This window comes from Pristis pectinata, chromosome 11, assembly GCF_009764475.1.
Source record: "Pristis pectinata isolate sPriPec2 chromosome 11, sPriPec2.1.pri, whole genome shotgun sequence".
Lineage (NCBI taxonomy): Eukaryota > Metazoa > Chordata > Chondrichthyes > Rhinopristiformes > Pristidae > Pristis > Pristis pectinata.
In genome coordinates, this window is record NC_067415.1 from 88156833 (window position 1) to 88180376 (window position 23544).

Below are 23544 nucleotides of genomic sequence, written 5' to 3' on the forward strand. Positions count from 1 at the left end.
ATCGTTATTTGAGATACGGCCTACCACGGTGGTATCATCTGCAAACTTGCAGATGGAGTTAGGGCAGAATCTGGCCATGCAGTCATGACTACGTATGGAGTAGAGAAGAGGGCTGAGGACGCAGCCTTGTGGGGCACCAGTGTTGACAGTAATCGTGCTGAAGGTATTGCTGCCTATCTGATTGCGGTCTGTTGGTCAGAAAATCAAGGATCCAGTTACAGAGGGAGGTGTTGAGTCTTAGGTCTCAGAGTTTAGTGATGAGTTTGCTTGGAATTATAGTTTTGAAGGCGGAGCTGTAGTCAATAAACAATAGTCTAAGGTGTCTTTACTGTCCAGATGCTCCAGAGCAGAGTGTAGGGCCAGGGAGATGGATCTGTTATGGCGGTAGGTGAATTGCAGTGGGTCGAGGTTGTCTGGGAGGCTGGAGCTGATGCGTGCCATGACCAGCCTCTCAAAGCATTTCATGATAGTGGATGTCAGAGCCACTGGTCGGTAGTCATTGAGGCATGATACCTTGATTTTCTTTGGTACCGGGATGATAGTGGTCTTCTTAAAACAGGTGGGAACCTGAGATTGAAGCAGGGAGAGGTTAAACATGTCTGCAAATACTCCTGCCAGCTGATCAGCACAAGATCTGAACACTCGGCGAGGGATCTGGGCCAGATGCTTTCCTCAGGTTCACTCTCTGGAAGACTGATCTTACATCCTCGATGGTGACCAGAGGTTTAGTTGCATTGAAGGCTGTCAGGATGGGTGGTGACAATCCACCCCTTCTGTTCAAAACGTGCATAAAATGCGTTAAACTCATCAGGAAGGGATGTGCTGTTGTTAACTATGCAGCCCGACTTCGTTTTGTAGCCCGTTATAGCATGTAAGCCATGCCATAACTGACGGCTGGTCTGGGACTCTATTTTGAACCGGTATTGTCTCTTGGCATTCCTGATAGCTTTCCTGAGGTCATATCTCAATTTCTTGTAGAGGTCAGGATCACCAGATTTGTGTGCATCAGTCCTCGACTTCAGTAGGGAATGGATCTCCTGGTTCATCCATGGTTTCTGGTTTGGGAACACCCATATTGTCCTCTTTGGTACACAGTCCTCAACACACTTGCTGATAAAGTCTGTGATGGTGGTGACATACTCATCTAGGCTGGCAGCTGAGTCTTTGAACATGGACCAGTCGCGTAGAAGCTCATCTGTATCCTCAGACCAGCACTACACGACTCTGTACTGGATTCTCCTGTTTCAGTTTCTGTTTGTATGCAGGGAGGAGGAGCACAGTCCGGTGGTCCGATTTTCCAAAGTGAGGACGAGCTGTGGCTCAGAAGGCATCTTTGATGGTTGTACAGCAATGGTCAAGGGTGTCAGGGCCCCTGGTGGAGCAGAAATGTTGATAGTACTTTGGTAACACACTCTTGAGGTTAGCCTAAGTCTGCTCCTAATTCATATATTTGTATTATCTCAATACTTTTCTGTCATTCTTGCTACAATGTTGCATCTCACCACCAACAAGCTTCGTTTTGGAGTCGAGCTAATCTTCAACCTGTATTGTCTCCACTTTAGAATCAAGGTCACCCCACAATTTCAGTCATCAACCTGCAGTACACGGACATCACATGCGCACATTCAGACAAAAAAAATGCTTGATCAGTTCCTGGAAATCGTAGATGATTTACCGTAACTTGAGCAACTTCTCAGTGAAGGCAGATGCGATCATTAAATTCATCATTGTGTTCAGTATGCCATTGACCATCTGATGAAAAAAATACTTCAATACCTTAAACCCAGCACAAAACCCAAGGTTCACGGGGCAGCAGTGATCCCCACCTCCCTACATGCTTCTGAGATCTGAACTACCCACAACAGATACAGGAATAGTTCTTGTGCATTCAGAATTCAATGATGCATTTCAGGGTTTTGTTGTGGGCCCTTATTGTTTGTGGGGGGGGGGGGGGTGGAGTTGTACAACAAGAACAGACTCCTGCTTGCTCCCGCTTGTACACGTTACTGGATAGCTCTTTCAGAAAGCTGGCACAGGCACGATGGACCAAATGGGCCAATTAAAATAGCACAATTTCCTCAAAGTGACCAGATGAAAATAACTATTAATCTGTCATTTACTTTTGACTGTTGCATATTGGCCTCAAAGTTTAATTATCAGTGTGTCTCAGCAGCAAATAGTATACCGTAGACTGGGTGCTCCTATTACTAAATGGTAAATTATGCAGATTGAAGTGAACATTGGTCCAAATTTTGCAGTGGGAATAACTGTATGGATAGCAATATTCGTCATTAAAAGTACAAATCAAGCAAGAGCTTTCAGAAGAAGCTGCAGGTTAAATGAGAAAATCAAGTTGCCCTACTCCTGTGGAAGGTGCACCTATTCCAGTGTGTTCTGCTAAACTGGGAAATAGTACGACATTAATTATCCTCTTAATTATTATTTAAAAGTAAAACCAATTTTTCCTCTTCCCGTTGCTTCTCCTGTTGACGACTCTAAATCCCCTCTCATTATTTCACTGTCTGTACTTAGAGAGTGAAGTCATCATAATTGAGCTCCGACATCAGAATTTGAACTCGCTCCATCGGTTGCCTGTCTGGGGAGGGGCTTTACTGTTTCCCTCAGCACTGACAGTAACTTCTATCCAATGTATCAAGGGTAAAACGAGAACAGCAGTGGCATGGATTGAAGGGCTGAATAGCCTTTTGTAAATCTGGTGCTCCGGTAAATTTGAGAAGGGAAAGATTTAAAGAGGACCTGAGGGGGAAGTTTTTCCACACAGGGCGGTGGTGTATGTGGAATGAGCTGCCAGAGGAAGTGGTAGATGTGGGTATGATTATAACATTAAAAAATATATTTTGATAGGTTCACTGATAGGAAAGGTTTAGAGGGATGTGGGCCAAATGCGGCAAATTGGAATAGCTCAGGAAGGCACAGTGGTTGGCATGGATGAGTTTGGCCGAAGGGCCCGTTTCAATGCTGCGTGACTCCATGACTCCAAATTGCTGCCCAATATACGATAATATAGTCTTTTGAGACAGCAGATTCTCTGATTGGTGTAAACACCGCAAGGCAACGCTGCTCATAAAATATTTAATAGCAACCAGAGGCCGTGCCCCGCCCTACTGATATATCGGGTTTCCAGGGTGTGAGGCGAGCCCATTAATCTCTCCGCGTTCCTTACTTCAGTGTTGTGGTGCTCAGGAGTGGTGGCTGGAACTTGGCTTTAGTGCCGGGGGGCGGAGACGAAACATGCGCCGCGCCTCAGCGGATTAGAGTCGGGAGCAGAGAGCGCGATGGACTGGAGCTCGCTTGGGACCGTGATCCGCCGCTGGGTGAGTGACCGCTGCCGAACGAAGGCCCCGATAAGCCCTGGGAGCGTGGAGCGATTTCACCGCCCAGGTTTTGGCTCTCCTTCTTGCGGCCGCTCCTGTTGGAGTGCGCCTCTACCTTTGTCGTTGTTTGAAATCGCTCCGATGGCCAGAGTTCCGGGAAGCGAAAGGTTTTATGTGCAGTTTAACTTCACGCTATTGTTATTTGAGGAATTCCACAACCTGTGGTGTTGCACCGTTGGAGTTTCTGAGACCCATACCTGTGACCACAGTTTGTTTCCGCCACTGTAAGACGCAGGTTGAAGCAAGTCTTGGATGGTGTATCGTGGAAGTTTTGATTTGATTTAGTAAACTCAGTTCCAATTGTCAGTTAATATTCAGGATACTGTATTACGTTATTTCAACCTTATTTTAACTTGTCTGTTCATTCAGTCTTTCATAAAAGGCATTTTCATAAAGGGGGGGTGGATGGGTTGAATCTTAAAACAAGTATCAATGGATAATTGGTTGGTATGATTGTTAGCTGTCAAATGGATCAGGTTTAGGTCCTCAGCTGTTCAAAATTTTGTATTAATGAATGTATCCTGGTTTGTTGATCTGCAATTACATAAAGTGAGTTGTAGGGGGACACTAGAGATGATATAACAAATCCACTAGGTTGGCAGAGATTAGAAAGATTTTCCACATGCCATGGAGTTTGAAAGAATGAGAAATTATCTCATTAAGTTATACAAGTTTCTACAAGGGATTGGCAGGATATTTACAGAGGGACCTACCCATGGGTGGAAAATATTGAATAAACAGACATAAATTCAAGATAAGAGATGAGCCTTCTTGTGCTTGGGTGATTTGATTGACACACTAGATTCTGAGGGGTGGATGTGGAAAGGATAATTCCTTGTGGGAATATATGGGATTGGGGTCACAGCTTTTTTTAAATTGCCATCTAGATAATGTACAATCTATGTTAATGACGTGGATGAAGAACTTTTGTCAAATTTGCTGATGATATAAAAAATATTAGCAAGTTGTAATTGGGTATAAATAAGTTAGTGAGTGGGCAAGATGTTGGCAGATGGAGCTCAATGTAGGAAAATGAGGTTATCCCCTTTTAGAAGGAAGAATGAAAAGGCAATTGTATTTTAAACAGAGTAAGACTTTGAAACATTGAGGTACAGAGGAATCTGGAGGGACCTGGTACTCAAAACACAAAATGTTAGCTGGCAGGTACAGGAAATTTTTGGAGGATCAATGGAATATTGCCACTTATTGCAAGAGGTATGGAGTAGAAAAGTAGGGAAGCTTTGAAAATGAGAAAAATACCTGCTGGTGCTGGAAATCTGAAATAAATAGTGTTGAAACACTCAGCAGGTTAGGCAGCATCTATAGAAAGAGAAATTAACTTCACTTGTCAAATCAAGGACTCCATCAGAACTAGGAAAGAGAGCAAACAACTTAATATCAGATCATCTGGTTAATTTGGGGGAGGGAGAAGAGACAGATGGGGAAGGATAACTTTGATAGACAAATGAATTGCAAAATGTAGCACTAGGCCAGTGTGCATTAATAGAGAGAAAATCAGCCAGTATTGTAGATGGATGATTGGCCCATTCTGACAAGATGGAGAAAGCCTGATGACTAGAAGTTGATTGAGTTCAGAAGGTTGTAGCATACCTAGATGGAATATGAGATGCTGTTTCCCCAAAAATGCAATGGGCCTTGCTAGTGTAGTGCATCAGTCTGTAGACACATTTCAGAGTGGGATGACAGGCATCTAGAAGCTCTGAGTCACCCTGAAGACTGGATTCAGAGGCTCAGCAAAGCATTTGTTCAATGTGTGTTTGGTTCCTTTGGTGTAGAGAACACCAAAGGCAGTACATTAGATTGGAAGAAATGTGGATTAATCTCTGCTTCTCTTGGAAAGACTGTTTGGATCCCTGGATGATGGGAAAGGAAGAGTGAAAGGACAGGTGTTGCAGGAGGGGCAACACCTTTCCATAAGGCAAGGAGTTGAAGGTGAGGACAGAAAAGCAGACCAGTGAGTCATGAGGGGAGCAAATTCTGAAAGGGAAGGGGTATACATGTCTTAGGGTGGAATCTTGTTGGAGTTTGTAGAAATTACAAAGGGTGATTGAGTTATCTAGGACTGGGGTCAAAAATGACCCTTATTCTGAAACTTGTTTAAGATGGAGATGAGGAAGAGTTTCTTTTGTGGGTTGTGATTCTTTGGAATTCTCTACCCCAGAGTACACAGCCATTGAACATATTCAATGAGAGTGAACTACATTGGGTATAGGGCAGGAAAGTGGTGTTGAGGCCTAGGTTGGATTAGCTATAACATTGAATGACACTGAGTAGCTGATTGGCCTTCTGTTTCTTAAATTCATCTGTATGTGGAGGTGAGATTGCAATCAAATTATCAATGATGCACGTTCTCCCCAGCTTCTGAACACACAATTTATGGGTTGCCCATGCACGTGACTGAGGGTCTGGGAGACTAGTGGGATGGATTTATCAGTGAATGCAGAGCTGCAGGCATCTTTTCCCATGTGGGATTTTTGTTTGTGGCTCTGGTGCAAGGTTGGGATAACAGTACGTGTTCGATCTTGTAGCATGAATGAAACAAACTTGCCCTTTATTCTATACAGTGCACAGACATTATGGATAATAGCTTTACTGCAACAACAATATTACATCTTAAGAGAAATATGAATGGTTGAGTTAAATGCCCTGGTTTAACTACATGTTGCTCTTGTTTGGTCTGTTTTTATTTAAGTATATTGTTGGGCATTTCTGATATCTGAACTGTTTGGAATGCGAACAGTTCTTGGACAGAACCCTGTTATAACCTGTATTATGTAATGATGGAGCAAACTCAAAGGCCTATGGCATGCTTGTGCTACAAATTTGAGACTAGGATAAATTGTTTCACTTGTGTTGTAAATTTTGGAAATTTTCTACCCAAAAGGTATGTTGATGTTTAGTTGTCGAGTTTATTCAAGGCTGAGACCAATGGATCTTTGGAATTAAAGGGAATCTAAGAATGTGGGGATCAAGTAGGGAAAAACATTATCTCCAGGATCTGTTATGATCTTATTGAGGATATATAGGACTTTGTTATTTATAGCAAGCTTCTTATTTTATCCTATTAAATGTTCCTTGGAACATGCTAAGTACAAGCTGAATGTTATATTTCCATAGAATATTGAGCATTTGAAACTTTCTTGGAGCATTCTATGGATGTGGAAGGCACTGTGTAAAATAAAATTCATTAATCCCTAGAAAGGATCCTTTCTCTCTGATACTATCATAAAATCTACAGCTTCCTCCTAATCGTTAGGAGCTCCTCTTGGATTTCCGGAAATTGAATTATTAGTAGCTGCAGCTTCATCTGGCAAGGCCCTAAGCTTATGGAATTCCCTTCTCTTTCTACCTATCTTTGTTTCAAAACGCGCAAATGTTCAGTCGAGACACAAACTGCAGATGCTGGAATCTAGAGCAAAAAAAACAAACTACTGGAGGAACTCAGGTCAGGTAGCAGCTGTGGAGGCAGAGGGATAGTTGACATCTTGGATTGAGACCATGCATCAGCACTGAGGGGGTGGGGGGGGGTGTTGGGAATTGGGAATAGCCATTATAAAGGGGCAAGGCAGGAGCTGGTAGGTGATGAACCTATGTGGAGTGACAGATGATTGTTGGATGGAGCTGGGAGACAAAGGTTAGGGGTGATTGATTCCCAAGATACTGACTATCCCTCCACGCAGATACTACTTGACCTGCTGAGTTCCTCCAGCAGTTAGTCTTTGCTCTGAATGTTCAGTGTCTGGTCAATCCTGAGGAATTGTTTAAGTAGTGTGTGTAAAATGTAGGTCGAGATTTTGGTGCAGAATTGGATTATAAATTGTAAATTCAGTAATCATTTTCTCCAAGTTACTTTGAGCATCACAAAGTGGGGGAAACAATGCTGATCAGACAGAAATGCAGAATGGAGGTTACAATCAGATCAACCATAATCTTATTAAATGGCAGAGCAGACTTGTGGGGCTAAATGGTCTACTCTTTCTAATTTGTATGTTGGTGCGCAGGCTATAAATAATTGCCAAACTTGCCTGAAGGGGCAATGTTGGAAAAACTGACAAAATGAATCTTGGATAATTGCTGGTCGAAATACTGCTTTCTTCCTTATCTTGAGTACCATTGCAGGACACTTCTCATCCTGTTGAGAGGGGAGGTGTCTTTGGTTTAAAGTCAGAGTTGGAAAGATAACATTGTGATGATGCAGCACTCCATAACTACAGATGAGTTGGTCCAGATCGTGTGTTTAGTCCTGGAGTAGTACTTGAACCTGCAACTTTTAGAATCAGTGAGTGTGATCCACTGACCCAAATTTGCCCTCATGCTAATTTTTGCTTTAATCACTTCTGTGCATGAGGATATCTGATAACTCGTCTTCATTGACTACCAGAAAGTGATGGCCTTGACATGAGAAATTGATGAACTTTCTTGATGTGCGCAGCGGGAGATTAAAAGCACCATATTGAAGTGGGATTTTCCAACTACTGACTGCTGACAGGAACTGCTGTAAATCTGGCATTGATGCAATCATTTGCAAATTGTTCCTGCTGGATTAGCTGAGATTAAGTGAGAGGCTGACCTGGTCTAGTTCCAGTTGGTAAATAAGACTTGTCAGTTCTTGGCTTATTCACCACTCCTAGTTTTCTTTCTTTTTAGTAAATAATGCTGATTTGAAATGGTTTGGCAATCTTGTTTTTTTTTCTGTTTCTCCCATTTGTGAAAATTTACCTGATATTTCCATCGATACAACATTAATGCTCTTAGAATAGATTAATGATGTCGGAAGTAAAGCTGCTTATCTTTGTTCTTGCTGGCCAGCAGCCTTTCTTGACATTGATTTCATTGTGCGAATTTCCACTTTTTGTTCATATCTTTGATGTTTGGAACATGTAAAACTAGAAGAGCAGCTTCAGTATGACTGTCTCTGATTTTGTTTGGCAAAGACTTGTAGCAGCATGGTTAAGATTGAGGTAGGCGTTGGCTCCATTTGTGATGAAAAGCTTGAACATCGACAAGGCATTGGGTGTTATTGCCCTTAATTCTATGGGGCTCTAACAATACACTAGAGTTTTGAATTTCTTGGTTTTAACAGATTTTTAAAAACTCCCAAAGGTGCACAAAGAAGTCACAAAGATCTCTTGTCCAGCTTAAAACTCCATGCTGCCAATAAATGTCTAGGAATATAAACAGGAGTAGGCGTTCAGCCCCTTGTTCTGGCTCTACCAATTTGGTAAGGACTTGGCTGATCTTATTCCTCTGCTTCATTTTACTGCACCACATCCATTTCCCTTGTTTTAAGTTAATAACCAAAATTCCATTTATCTGTAAGCCTCTACAGCCTCTTGGGTAAAGAAATCTTTGGAGAGGTTGAAGAAATGTCTCCTTATCCCTACGCTGAATTGCTGACCATATTGCGAACACTGGTTCTATATGCCCCAGTCAGAAGAAACATCATTCCTGCATCTAACTGATCAAACCCCATACTGATGAATGTTTCAGTACAATCATAACTTGTTCTTCTAAACCCATGGATGGAGTCTGCACACTTAACATCCTTTCCATAGGACAAAACCCTGTCCTAGGAATTAATCTGGTAAGTTTTTTCTTTGCACTCTTTAAAATTTCTATGGCCTATGTGCAATAGTCCAAGTGTCGTCTCACAGTACGCAACATAATTGAAGAAAGCCATTATGACTCAGTAAATACAGAACATGCTAAAGATGTTCAGCAGGTCAAACCACATCTGTGGAGAGAGAACAATTATTTGCAGCTTAGTGACGTTGCATCAGAACAGAAATTATGAATGGGTGTAGAGTCCTGAAGGCCACAACTTGTATCCATTAGCAATCTTCTACACTATCCACAATGCAACTAATCTTTGTGTTGTCTGCAAACTTGCTAACCCACCCATCCATATTTTCATCCAAGTCATTTGTATATGTTTGAGTTTTCCCAAACCAGAAGCCCTGGATGAACCAGGAGGTTCGCAGTCTGCTGAGGGCTAGATATGCGACGTTCAAGACCAGCGATCCAGAACCTTACAAGTAGTGCCGGTACGGCCTATGGAAGGCCATCATGAAAATGAAAAGGCAATTCCGTGTGAAGTTTGAGACACAATCAGAGGCACAACAGCTGTGGCAGGGTTTGCATGCAATTACTTCCTACAAGGTGAAACCTAACAGTAGAAATGGCAGTGCTTCACACCCTGATGAGCTCAACACCTTTGAAAGGGAAAATGACGCTACTCCTGTGTGAATCCCCACAGCATCTGGCAACCCTGTGATCTCTGTCTCGGAGGCTGATGTCAGAACATGCTTCAAGAGGGTGAACCCTCACAAGGGTCAGGCCCTGACGGTATACCAGGCAGGGTGCTGAAAATCTGTGCTGGCCAACTGGCTGGAGTGTTCAAGGACACATTCAGTACCTCACTGCTGCAGTCAGAGGTTCACACCTGCTTCAAAAGGGCATCAATCATACTGGTGCCCAAGAGGAGCAGGGTGAGCTGTCTGAATGACTATCACCCAGTCGCACTTTGTATCGGCTGTGAAGTGCTTTGAGAGGTTGGTCACAACTAGAATTAACTCATGAAGTTTGATTAGTACTGAGGGAATGATGGCATTGAATATCGAGCTGTAATCAATAACAGCAGCCTGACGTATGTTTTGCTGTTGTCTGGGTGCTCCAAAGCTGAGTGGAGGGCCAGTGAAATTGCATCTGTGTGGCGGTAGGCAAACTGCAGTAGGTCCAGGTCCTTGCTCAGGCAGGAATTAATTGGTATTGGTTTATTGTTATCCCTTGTACTGAGGTACTGTGAAAAACTTGTCTTGCATACCATTCGTACAGATCAATTCATTGCACAGTGCACTGAAGTAGTACAGGGTGAAAGCAATAACAGAATATAAAGTGTCACAGCCTCAGGAAGTGCAGTGCAGGTAGGCAATAAGGTGCAAGGTCATAAGGTAGATTGAGGTCAAGAGTCCACCTCATTGAATAAGGGAACCATTCGATGAGATGGACTCTTGACCTCACAATCTGCCTTGTATAAAGATGAGCACTTAAATTGTCAAGACATAGTAGGCAATGGATCAAGTGTCCGTAAATGGGATTAGTCAAGATAGGTAGTTAATTATTGGCATGATTGTCGTGGGCTGAAGGACCTGTTTCTGTCCAATGTGACTCTGGTTTAGTCGGTATTGAGGTGGATAATAAGTCAGTGGAAGTAATCTGTCTTTAATCCTGCAGTGCTGCCTGAGAAGTAATGTACTTTTTTTTAAAAAACAAAGACTTTGAAGACATGTTTAAAGTTTTTTGCTAACTGGGTATTTATTTTTGCTGTGACTGAGGTCAGGGTAAAATACTTGTTCTGAAGTCTCGTACTAAGCATTCAAATATCCATTAGAGCCAGCTGAATGTAAATGGAACCTCAGACCTGGGAGTGCACATTGACTTGATTTATTTTCCTTGCCAGTAAAAGGCTTGATGACTTGGATAACCTGCAGCAGGTACCTCTGTGTCTACACTAATGCAGAAGAAAGGACACAGATTGAGCATTTTAGGCAAAAACAAGAGGGATACGTGGAAAATATTTCATGCGAGGGGTACCAGTCATGATCTGGAACTTGCTGCTTTAAGGATGATTACTTTTTTCGCAGTGTTATTTACCACACCTGGAAGTGGAGAACATCTGAGCAGATCTCGGACATATTGATTGTGACAATTTTTGGGTGAAGGAGAGTTCATCCTTCTGTGGTAATGACAGTCTGGTCTCTGTTTTCTAGAGCTGTTGGGGTTTGTCAGTGGTCATACTCAATGCCCTGACTAGAGCTAATGGGGGCTTCTCATCTATGTCATTCCAGTGGCCAACAAGTTGTACCTTGAATCAGTGTGGCACAGTGGTTATGATCTTCACTGTGCAACAACTCATTACAAATCCAAGGAGTAGCAGTAACACATTTGTTTTTGGCTCTGACTCTGGAATATCTTTCTCAAATTTGGCACTAAACCATGTCTGCTGCTACATTGGCATGCAAATATGTTTGTTTATTTTTAAAAATGTCTAATGGGTTCACAACTAACCCAATCCAGTGCAGACTCTGTCAGGCCATGTCATTGTGTATCTCACACTAGACTCTTGGAACAGACATATTCCTTTGTCCACCTGGTAATTTCTTTGCCCACCTGGTAATTTCTTTGCCATAATTGAGTTTGGAGTAAATGATTCAAAGATGCTTTTGGAAAAAATGTAACATTCCTCCTGACTTGAGAACCCTTGACCCATGACTGCAATGGAGAAAGAGCACTTAATAGCATTGAGAACCTTGCTTCCCTGCAGGAGTAAGCAGAAAACCAGTGTCAATGACAAGGGAAGCACACCATCTTCCAAACAATCCACCTGCCCCACCTGTGGTAGTTTGCAGATCCCACATTGGTTTCATCAGTACTCCCTAAACCCACAGAAATGGAGAGGAAGCATGTCATCCTTGACCCCAGTGCCCTGCTTAAGACTGGCCAATGGGGCTGCACCCAATTGTTTTGTATAATGGAAGCTCTTTCTATAACTGTTATTTACAAATAAAAGCTGTTGAAAATGTAATATTTTTGCTGGAATGTTCTAACAACGTGACAGTATCCAGGATAAAGAAGACTGTGATAAGCAATCAATTCACGACCCTTAATGATTACACATTTCACCATTTGTATCACTGCAGCACTTAATGAAAGCATATTGGACATCACCTTGCATCTATGATCTCTACAACTGAGAAGAATATGCAGCTGGCAATGATCATCCTACCACTGACAGACCCCTTCCATGTTGTGTGTGCAATCATGACTTGGGAATGTATCGCTATTCCTTCATCAAAATTTATTCTCTGTCACAGTATCCAAATGGATCATAGTATATAATGATATCCTCTGTCAAAAGTGAGACTGGTTATCTATCCCTCCCTTGTTTGTCTCCATGGATGTGATTGATCCCACCATCTTTCAACATCTTCATCCACAGTGGAAATTGAATGCATCTGGTTCCATTTGTGGCCTGAGAATTAGAGCAGTTGTTTTCTCTTGCGCCCATATTTCTATCCAAGGATCTATCTTTGGTCCTCGCACTTGATGTAGTTCAATCCAAGATAAGGCTTTTAAACTTTTCAGGAAACTATGAAGGGAAGAGTTGATTGTGGTTGATTGGGGGGGAAAACTCATTGAAAGGTTGAGTGAACAGGCAATTATAGAGTAATAAAATGACATGGCATAGGAATGACCCCTTTGGTGTACTGAGGCTGTGCTAATCATTGTACCCATTTAATGTAATCCTGCAATAACTCATTTCTACTTGCATTCCCATCAATTTTTTTGTTCCCCATTCCCACAGTATTCTACCACTCACCTACACACTAGAGGCAAATGACAGTAGTCAATGAACCTATCAACCTGCATGCTTTTGGAATGTGGAATGAAGCTTGAGCACCTGGAGAAAACATACACAGTCATGGGGAGAATATACAAACTCCATATAGACTGCAGCTCTGGTTATCATCAGACCTGTTAACTGAAGCAGTGAGACAGTAGTTCTATTAGTGTTAGCTGTGTCTCTGTGCCACCCAATGGCTAGCATTTGAAGAATTGTATAAATTGCCAAAAATGTATGTTTTTAAGGCACAAAGCAAAAGGAGAATTATCCATGGCTGAGAGAAATTAAAGTTAATATTAAATCCACGGAAGCTTATAAAGTTGCCAGAAATAGCAACAGGCCTGAGGATTGGGACCATTTTGGAACTTGGCACTGGACCAAGAAATTTTTTAAAAAGGTCAGGTAGAATGAGAAGACAAGTGAGAAACAAAAATTGACTGTCAAAGCTTCTAGGAGTGTATAAAATGGAAAAGGTAATCAAAGGCAATGTGGTCCCTTGCAAAATGGGGAACAAGTGGCAGAGGAATTAAGCAACCACTCTCTCCTTGCTCAAAGCTTTGTTCTGATTTCATGCAAAATTGAAGAACTGAAGTTGGGTGTTAGTGCTGTTTTTATTTCTTTGTTAACTAAGAAGTTGGAGAATAAAGGCTGATAAACTCCAAGGATCTGCATCCCAGAGTTTTGAAGGTAATGCATGGAGCTAGTGGATGCTCTGGTGGTGATCTTCCCAAATTTGATAGATACTGAAATTGATCCTGTGAATTGGAAGATAGCAGCTGTGACACTCTTTTTGAAGAGGGGATGGAGAAAATGGGGAACTATTTGGCTGAGTATCAATGGCAGGGAAAATGTTGGAACTTGTAATGAAAGATGTAGTAATAGAACACCAAAGAATACCCAATTGAGTTGAGTCAGCATAGATTGATGAAATGAGATGTACTGGAGTTATTGGGAATGACAACTTGTAGAATCGATGGATGTAGGGGAAATCTGTGAATGCTGTATTTACCTATTCCATACAGGAGGTTGGTTAACAAGGTCAGAGTAGATGAGTTGAGTAATGTACTGACGTGAATTGAAAATTAGTTATCGGACAGAAAGCCATGGATACTGTTTATAGATTCCTAGAGTAATACAGCATGAAAGCATGCCCTTTGATTCAACTTGTCCATGGTGCACACTAAGCTAGTCCCATTTGCCAGCATTTGGCTCATCCCTATAACCCCCTCCTATCCATGTACCCATCCAAATATCTTTCGAATGTTGTTATTGTATGTGCCTTAATCACTTCCTCTGGCAGCTCATTCCATTTATGCACCACCCTCTGCATGAAGAAGTTGTCCCTCAGGTCCCTTTTTAAATCTTTCCACTATGAACTTAAACCTATGCTCTCTGGTTTTTAGTTCCCCTTACCTAGGGGGAAAAAGACTTTTTGTGTTCTACCTATCTATGCCCCTCTTATTTTAAACATATCTCCCAGAAGGTCACTCCTTGATCTCCAATGTTCCAAGGAATAAAGTCCTGGCCTGCCCAACCTCTCCCGATAAACTCAGGCCCTTGAGTCCTGCCAGCATCCTCAGCCTTCTCTGCATTCTTTCCAGTGTGACCGAAACTGTACGCAGTACTCTGAGTGCAGTTTCACCGACATCTTCTACAACTCCAGCAGAGCATCCCAACACCTATACTCAATGCCCTGACTGAAGGCCAGCATGCCAAATGCCAAATGCCACCTTCATCACCCTGCATAGCGGTAACATGGCTTTCAGTGAACTACGTACTTTAATCCCGTTGTCCCTCTGTTCCACACTACTGTTGACTGAAGGACTTGTTTCTATGTTGAATGGCTCTCTGACTCCATGCCTCGGGATTAGATGACTTTGACTCGACTTGGACCCTAGCTATCGACAATGTGAGGGGGACTAAATGTAATATTTCTAAGGTTACAGATGATATGGAGGGTGGCTAATGTTGTGCCTTTAAGTAGGGCTGCAAGGACAAGCCAGGAAACTACAGATCGGTGAGCTTAATATCAGTGGAAAAGGGCAAGGACTGATTATGGATAATCAGCATGGCTTTGCGTGTGGGAAATTGTCTCGTGAATTTGAGGGTTTTTTTAAAAGAAGTGACCGAGATGATTGACAAGGGCAGGGTTGTAGATGTTGTCTGCTTGGAGTTTAGAAAAAAAGCCTTTGACAAGATCCCATATGGTAGACTGGTCTAGAAGGTTAGGTCACCTGGGATCCAGGGTGAATTAGCCAACTGGATGCAAAGTTGGCTTGGTGGAAGGAATCAGAAGGTGGTAGTAGAGGATTGTCTTTCCAGATTAGAGGCCTGTGACCAATGGTGTGCTGCAAGGATTGGTGCTGGATCCTCTGTCATCTATATTAACAATTTGGATGAGAATGTAGGTGGCATGATTTGTAAATTTGGGAATGACACAAATTGATGGTGTGGTGGACAGTGAAGAAGGTTCTCTAATGTTACAGCAAGATGTAGATCAACAGGGAAAGGGGGTGAAGGAATGGCAGATGGAATTTAACTCTGACAAGTGTAAGGTGATCCATTCGGGGAAGTTAAACCAGGGCAGGACATGCACAGTAAATGACATGGCCCTGTGGAGTGTTGTAGAACAGATGTATGGCTACAAGTACATTATTCCCTAAAAGTGGTAACACAGAAAAGATGAAGAAGGCATATGGCATGCTTTCCTTCATTGGACAGGGCATTGGATAGAATTGGGACATGTTACAGTTGCGTAGGATGTTAGTGAGGCTGCACATGGAGTATTGTGTGCATTTCTGGTTGCCATACTCTAGGAAGGATGTGACTAAGCTAGAGAGGGTGCAAGAAGGATTCACAGGGATGCTGCTTGGACTGGAGGGCTAGAACTAAAGGAGAGACTGGATAGGCTGGGACTATTTTCTCTGGAACAAAAGAGGCAGAGCCTTGGATTTATCAAATCATGAGGGGCATAAAAAAAGTGGATAGTCTGTCTTCTTCCCAGGGTAGGGGAGTCTAAAACTGGAGGGGACAGTTTTAAGGTGAGAGTGGAATAAATTAAAGAAGACTTGAAGGGGCAAGTTTTTTTTTCCCCCCCATAGAAGGTGATTGGTAGATGGGATGAGCTGCCAGAGGAAATGGTAGAGGTGGGAACAATCACAATATTTAAAAGATGTTGGGACATTCATGAATAGGAATGTTTTGGAGGGATATGGTCCAAATGCACTCAAATGGGACTAGATTAGGAAGCCACCATGGATGAGTTGGGCCAAATGGCCCATTTCCACGCTTCATTATATTAAAACACATGAGAATTATGAATGGGAAAGAGGATGTTCAAAGGGATGTAGACAAGCTGAGAGTGAAAGAGAACTTGACAGATGGAATATAATATGCGTGAAGTTATCCAGTCTAGAGCACAAAACAAAATTAGTGTTAAATGATGACAAACAGTTGGGAAAGTAAATGTTTTTTTAGCCTTCAAGAGGATTTGAATATAGAAGTAAGGGAGTCTTCCTACAGAACCTTGGTGAGACTTCCTCTGGAATATGGTAGTTTTGATTTTCTTGCCAAAAGCAGGGATGAGTTTGCCGTGGAGTGATTATAGTGAAGATTGTCTGAACTGATTCCAGGAATGGTGTTTGCCTGTGTACAAACAGAAACTGAAATGGGAGGATTCAGTCCAGAGAGTCGTGCAGTGCTGGTCTGAAGAAATAGATGAGCTTCTATGCAACTGCTTTGAGTCAATTCAAAGACTCAGCTGCCGGTCTTGATGAGTGTGTCACCACCATCACTGACTTTATCAGCAAGTGTGTTGAGAACTGTGCACCAGAGGACAATATCAGTGTTCCCAAACCAGAAACAATGGATGAACCGGGAGATCCACTCCTTACTGAAGTCAAGTACTGCTGCACTCAAATCAGGTGACCCTGACCTTTACAAGAAATTGAGATACGACCTCCGGAAAGCTATCAGGAATGCCAAGAGATAATACCTGTTCAAAAAAGTCCCAGACCAGCCATCAGTTGTGGCAGGGCTTGCACTATAAGGGGCTACAAAACGGTTGGGCATCATAGTTAACAACAGCGCATCCCTTCCTGATGAGCTTAACACATTCTATGTGCATTTTGAGCCACCCACCCTGACAAGCCTCCAATGCAACTGAACCCATGGTCACTGTCAAGGACGTAAGATCAGTCTTATGGAGAGTGAACCTGAGGAAAGCATCTGGCCCAGATGGTGTTGCTGGCCGTGTGGTCAGATTTTGTGCTGATCAGCCGGTGAGGGTATGTGCAGACATATTTAACCTCACCCTGCTTCAATCTGAGGTTCCCAACTGTTTTAAAAAGACCACTATCATCCCAGTACCTCAGGAAAAATAAGGTAACAGGCTGGTCATGGCACGCATTAACTCCAGACAACCTTGACCCACTGCAATTCGCCTACCACTGAAACAGATCTACAGTGGACACCATCTGCATGGTCCTAAACTCGGCTCTGGAGGATCTGGACATTAAAGACACCAACATTAGACTATTGTTTATTGACTATAGCTCCACCTTCAATTCCAAGCAAACTCATCACCAAACTCTGAGACCTAAGACTCAACACCTCACTCTGCAACTTGATCCTTGACTTTCCGACCAACAGACTGCAATCAGTGAGGAAAGGCAGCAACAAATCCAATACAATTATTCTCAACACTGGTGCCCCACAATGCCATGTCCTCAGCACTCTACTCTTCTCCCTATATGCTCATGACTGTGTGGCCAGATTCTGCTCTAACTCCATCTGCAACTTTGCAGGTGATACCACCGTAGTAGGCCGTATATCAAATAATGACGAGTCAGAGTACAGGAAGGTGATGGAGAGCATTGATGTCATGCCAACAACCTTTCCCTCAATGTCAGCAAAACTAAAGAGCTGGCCACTGACTTCAGGAAAGGGGGTGGTGTACATGCACCTGTCTACATCAATGGTGCTGATGTCGAGAGGGTTGAGAGCTTCAAGTTCCTTGGAGCAAACATCACCAATAGCCTGTCCTGGTCCAGCCACATGGATGCCATGGCCAAGAAAGCTCACCAGCACCTCTACTTCCTCAGGAGACTAATGAAATTTGGCATGTCCTCTTTGACACTTGCCAGTTTTTATCAATGCCCCATAGAAAGCATCCTATCTGGATGCATCATGGCTTGGTATGGCAACTGCTCTGCCTGGGATTGCAAGAAACTGCTGAGGATGGTGGACACAGCACATCACAGAAACCAGTCTCCCCACCATGGACTGTGTCTATACCTCTTGCTGCTTTGGTGAAGCAGCCAGCATAATCAAAGACCCCGCCCACCGGAGTTATTTTCTCTTCTCTCCTCCCATCAGGCAGAAGATACAGGAGAGGGCACATGCCATCAGGCTCAAGGACAGCTTCTATCCCACTGATAAGACTATTGTATGGTTTCCTTGTATGATGAGATGGACTCTTGATCTCACAGTCTACTTTGTTATGACCTTGCACCTTACTGTCTACCTGCGATGCACTTTCTTGTAACTGTGACACTTTACTCTGGATTCAGTTAGTGTTTTTATCCTGTACTACCTCAATGCACTGTGTAATGAATTGATCTGTAAGAACGGTATGCAAGACAAGTTTTTTTTTTACACTGTACCTCTGTACAAGTGAGAATAGTAAACCAGTACCAATGTGAAGTGATGAAACACTGGTTTTAGAATGAAAGGAGATTGTGTTTAATGAACTTTACTAAATACATAAGGGCATGATGGGCTCGATGCAAATGGATGGTTTCTCTAATTGAAGAATCCAGAACCAGATGTCAGTATTGGAATAAGATTTAGGTATTTGGGACTGAGATGAAGAGGATTTTTTCCACTGAGAAAGGAGTAAATCTTGGGAATCCTTTATCCTGGAAGGTTGTGGAAGCTCTGGTTTGTTCAAAATGAAGATCTACAGATTTCTGGATATTAAAGGAACTGAGGGATATGAGGATAGTGCTGGACAATGGCATAGAGGCACAGGATAAGCCATGAACTTGAATGATGAAGCTAACTTGACAGGTTACGTGGTCTTATCTATCTCCTGTTCATCAGTACATCTTCCCTCTTGACAATATTTTCTGTTACCCATTTCTTTGCCATCTTTATTTCTCTGCTGTCTCTGAATTGTTAGACCCCAGTATTAAATTATCAGAAATTTTAGAATCATAGTATAGCACAAAAAATGGGCCTTTCAGCCTACCTTGTCCATGCTGATTCTGATGCCCATCTATGATGCCTGTACCTCTCTATGCCTTTCCAATCTAAGTACAAATGCCTTTTCAACTTGCCCCTTGGGTCTCCTTTTAAAATTTTCCCCTCTCACCTTCAACCCATTCCCTTGAGTTCTAGACTCATCTGTTCTGTGGAAAAGATTCTGCCTATCTTACCTATTTATTCTCCTCATAATTCTATAAACCTCTAAGATCACCCCTCTGCCTCCTGTGTTCCAGTGAGAATAACCTCAACCTGTCCAATTCTCCTTAAAACTACAGTGCTCTCCATTCTCAGCAAGATCCTGTTGAATGTCTTCTGCACTCCCTCTTTTGCTACCACATCCTTTCTGTAATGTGGTGGCCCCCAACTGTACACTAAGTTTGGTATAACCAACATTTTGTACAACTGTAATATGACGTCCCAACTCTTGGAATGTATTGGTTTGTTATTGTCACTTGTACTGAGGTGCAGTGAAAAACTTGTCTTGCATACCGATCGTACAGGTCAATTCATTACACAGTGCAGTTACATTACATTGAGTTAGTACAGAGTGCATTGATGTAGTACAGGTAAGAACAATAAAAGTACAGAGTAAAGTGTCACAGCTACCGAGAAGTGCAGTGCAATAAGATGCAAGGTCACAACAAGGTAGATCATGAAGTCAAGTCCATCCCGTTGTATATGGGAACCATTCAATAGTCTTATGACAGTAGGGTAGAAGCTGTCTTTAAGTCTGGTGGTACTACCTCAGCCTCTAAAAGGCAAGTGTACCAAATGACTTTTTCACCAAATGCCTATCCACCTGTATTGCCACTTTCAGGGAGCTATGCACCTCAAGGATCCTCTGTACATCAACACTCCCAAGGTACCTGCCATTTTCTCTGTCCTACCCAAATATGACCAACCAAATATTGGGAAGACTAAATGCGTTGTCTTTAGTTTCCAGCATCTTCTCTTCCCTAGCAAGCAACTCCTTCTCTCTTTGGCATCTGTGGAAAAATTTGTTAGTCGTACCTGTCCTTGAAATTAGCTCTGAGCACATCAGAGGACCGTTTACTTTCACGTCCTGCCTGTAAGCGAAATGGGATTATGTGCTTGTACAGAACTGCCAAACTCAATGCAGGAACTCTGGTTCATGTACCACTGACCAGTGCATGTATTCTGGTCAGGTAACACACATGACCTGAAAAATGTGTTGCATGTGGCTGACCTGTATACATTGATTATCAGTTTGGAGAGTGTTGATGTTACTGCCCAGCATTACCATTTTGAATCAGTACAGTCTAGTTTGTGATGGTACTGTTACATTGTTGTTAGGCCAAGATTTAGATTCAGCAATAGCAAAAGAAAAATAGCACTTCCAAAGCAGGACGTTTGACTTAAGTGACCTTCAACAAAAAATGCAGATGCTAGAAATCTAAAATAAAAACAGGAAATGCTGGAAAAACTCAGCAAGTTGGGCAGCATCTACAGAAGGAGAATCTATCAAAGTTTCGGGTCTGCAACTGTTGTTGTGTGGAAACCTGCAGCTGCTGGCATTCTCATGTTCCTGCAACTCTTGCCCTTCCAGGTGCCAGTGGTTGCATGTTTAGGATGTGTCATCAGTGTAGTTTAGGCAAGTTATGATCGTGCTTCCTTAGATGTGACACATTGCACCCAAACTATGCTGATGGAAGTAGAAGTGAATGTTTAGAATGAGGAGTTAAGTGGACAACTTTGCCTTCGGTGGTGCCATGCATCACAAGTGGAACTGGAACTTCATTAATCCAGGCAAGTAGGGAATGTTCCATTACATTCCTGAATTATGCCTTTTGAGTGTTGGAAGGAACAGTAAGTGAGGAGGTGATGATACCCAATCTCTCTCCTCCATAATACCCAACCACAATATTTGCATGGCTAGTCTTAGTACCTAACCAATCAGAATTTTGTGTACCCCTATCAGGTCTCTCCCAAGAGCTTCCTCTGGTTCAAGGAAAACAAACCTAGCCTAGACTATCTCTTCTTTATAACTGAAAAGTTCCATCCCAGGCAACGTTTTGGTGAATCTCCTCCTGTACACTCTCCAGTACAATCACGTCCTTCCTATTGTGCGGTGACCAGAACTACACACAATATTCCAGTTCACCAATGTTTTATAAAGTTGTACCATAACTTCCCTGTTCTTGTATTTTATGCCCTGGCTAATGAAGACAAGCACCCTATCTACTTGTGCTACCATCTTTTGGGATTCTTTAGACTTGTACACAAAGGTCCTCAATGCACTCTACATTGTCTATGTCCTATCCTTATTGGACTAGCCCCAACCCTCCCTCCCTCCCTCCTCCCCACCCCCCTCCCCCCCCCAACATTTTTTGACCTCATTAAATTCCTTCTACCCAATTTACCAGTGGATCAATATAATTCTCCAGCCTAAGACTATTTCTATCCTCATTACTATGAACAATTCTTTTCCAACTACTATAACCATCTTGAGGTGGAGAGTTTTTCCACTGTTTCCCATTGACTCTGTTTTACCAATGTCCTTGGTGTAGCACTGGATAAAATGAAGTTTGTGCTAGTCCAATAGTTCCATTGTCTTCATTGCTGATACCAGGTTTTGTTTCAGATCATTTAATTCATTAGTTCAGCTCCAGTCTCAGCATCATTAGTTCAAACCTTCTAGACTAGGGGCCTGGGGATATAGTTACACACCAACAATAACAAAGTACTGTAGCTGCTGGAATTTGGATTTAAAATCAGTAAATACTGGAAATAGTCAGCAGATCAGCCACCATATAAAAGATGCCGAGTTACTGTTTCGGGTTAACTATTTTTCAACATTGTAACAATGAAGCATTAATTCACCTTCTCTCACCACAGATGCTGTTTGATCTGCTGAGCACTTTCAGCACTTTGTTTTTATAACTGATGTTTTTAGGCCCTTTTTGGCTGGAATAGAGTTGTAATTAGCCATTATTTTAACACTCAACTTTATCAGTATCCTATATTTTTACAGAAATTGTAAAATTTACACCTTTAATCATCTTCTGACTAAAGGTCACTTCTGTAACTCACTACGTGGAACTGATGTTCCTTATTATGTACATAAGTTACCCAAAGGCGTTTATAGTGCTGGTTTCAAGGACAAACTGTTCCGCTGACAAAATTATAATTGATGATTACTTTTTTTGGGATATTGATTTAAGGATAATTAACTCTTCAGGTCAAACAGTAATTTCAGTGGCTGGAATGCAGAATTTATTATGTCTGCTGTATGAGCAGTTGGCGTGAAGTTCATTATATCTGGTACTGCCTGGCATACCAGAACGAGAGCCTAGTGATAATGCGTCATTGAACAGGATTTTAACAGGATTAATGATGGGAATCTTGAACATTTTTTTTTGTTGTTTTTGTTTTAAGAGTTTCAATGGCAGGACCTGATTGTGCTGTGGGGTACTAAAAACAGTGTGAATTGGTGCTGATCTTTAATGTAGTGAGAGAATTGTGTTTGCTGCTTATGCTAATAGCGACTGATTTTATTTTGATATCAGAGGTGGGTTATGTTTACCATGTGTAATATTTGCATCAGAGTTGAAGTCTATGATGTTGACGGTTCCATTTTAATAAATATATCAACATGCAAGAGGAAAATGAGCATCTATAAAGAGGACAAAGCATGGTTGCAGTTCAAACAATGTTTAATTTTATGATTGCCGTTATGTTAAAGGCCAATTCTTTGCAACATGGAAAAGATAAATGTCACATCGTCATGTGCTATATTATAAATCAATGACAATAAATTCAGACATGTTAAAACCTTTGAACACAGAGGTTATCTTGGTGTTGATTAGGAATGTTTGCTGGACTACTAGACAAAACATTTGAAAAGCAAAATATGGCAGGCCTGGGCATTTGAAATTTAAAAAAAACTCAATGTTGGAAATATTCAGCAGGTTGGATGTGCTTGTGATGAGAGAAACGGGTCAGTGATCCATCACAGAAGGATAATTTTTCTTTCTTGGTCACATGTGCATCGAAACACAGTGAAATACATCTTTTTTTTTAACAAAATAAACTTTATTCATAATAAAAGAAACTATATATAAAAAAAACAGCACCCATGCCACACATGTGGCTCCCTGGGGTGATACCCCAATCCCATATTTACAACATTTGAGGGGCTTCCTTGCCTGACCCCACCCTTCCTTCTGTGGCAGAAGAACCCTAAACTGTTGTCCCTTCCCCACCGAGCCTTTGCGCTGGCTGCACCCAGCTTCAGTGCATCCCTCAGCACGTACTCCTGCAACCTGGAATGTGCCAGTCGGCAGCATTCCCCCCCTACGGACATCTCGCAGTGCTGGGAGACCAACAATTTTCGGGCAGACCAAAGGGCATCTTTCACCAAATTGATGACCTTCCAGCAGCAGTTGATGTCTGTCTCTGTGTGCGTCCCCGGGAACAACCCGTAGATCAGAGAATACT

General features: G+C 42.2%; 1 protein-coding gene across 1 annotated transcript in view; it reads left to right on the forward strand.

The window, feature by feature from the left end:
- Positions 1-3097: 3097 nt before the first annotated feature.
- Positions 3098-23544, forward strand: part of atp11a (ATPase phospholipid transporting 11A) — a 205217-nt gene continuing 184770 nt past the window's right edge. Inside the window, 1 exon segment of the mRNA XM_052025948.1 lies at positions 3098-3335. Within this exon segment, the coding sequence (XP_051881908.1) occupies positions 3297-3335 (39 nt within the window). The 5' untranslated portion in view covers positions 3098-3296.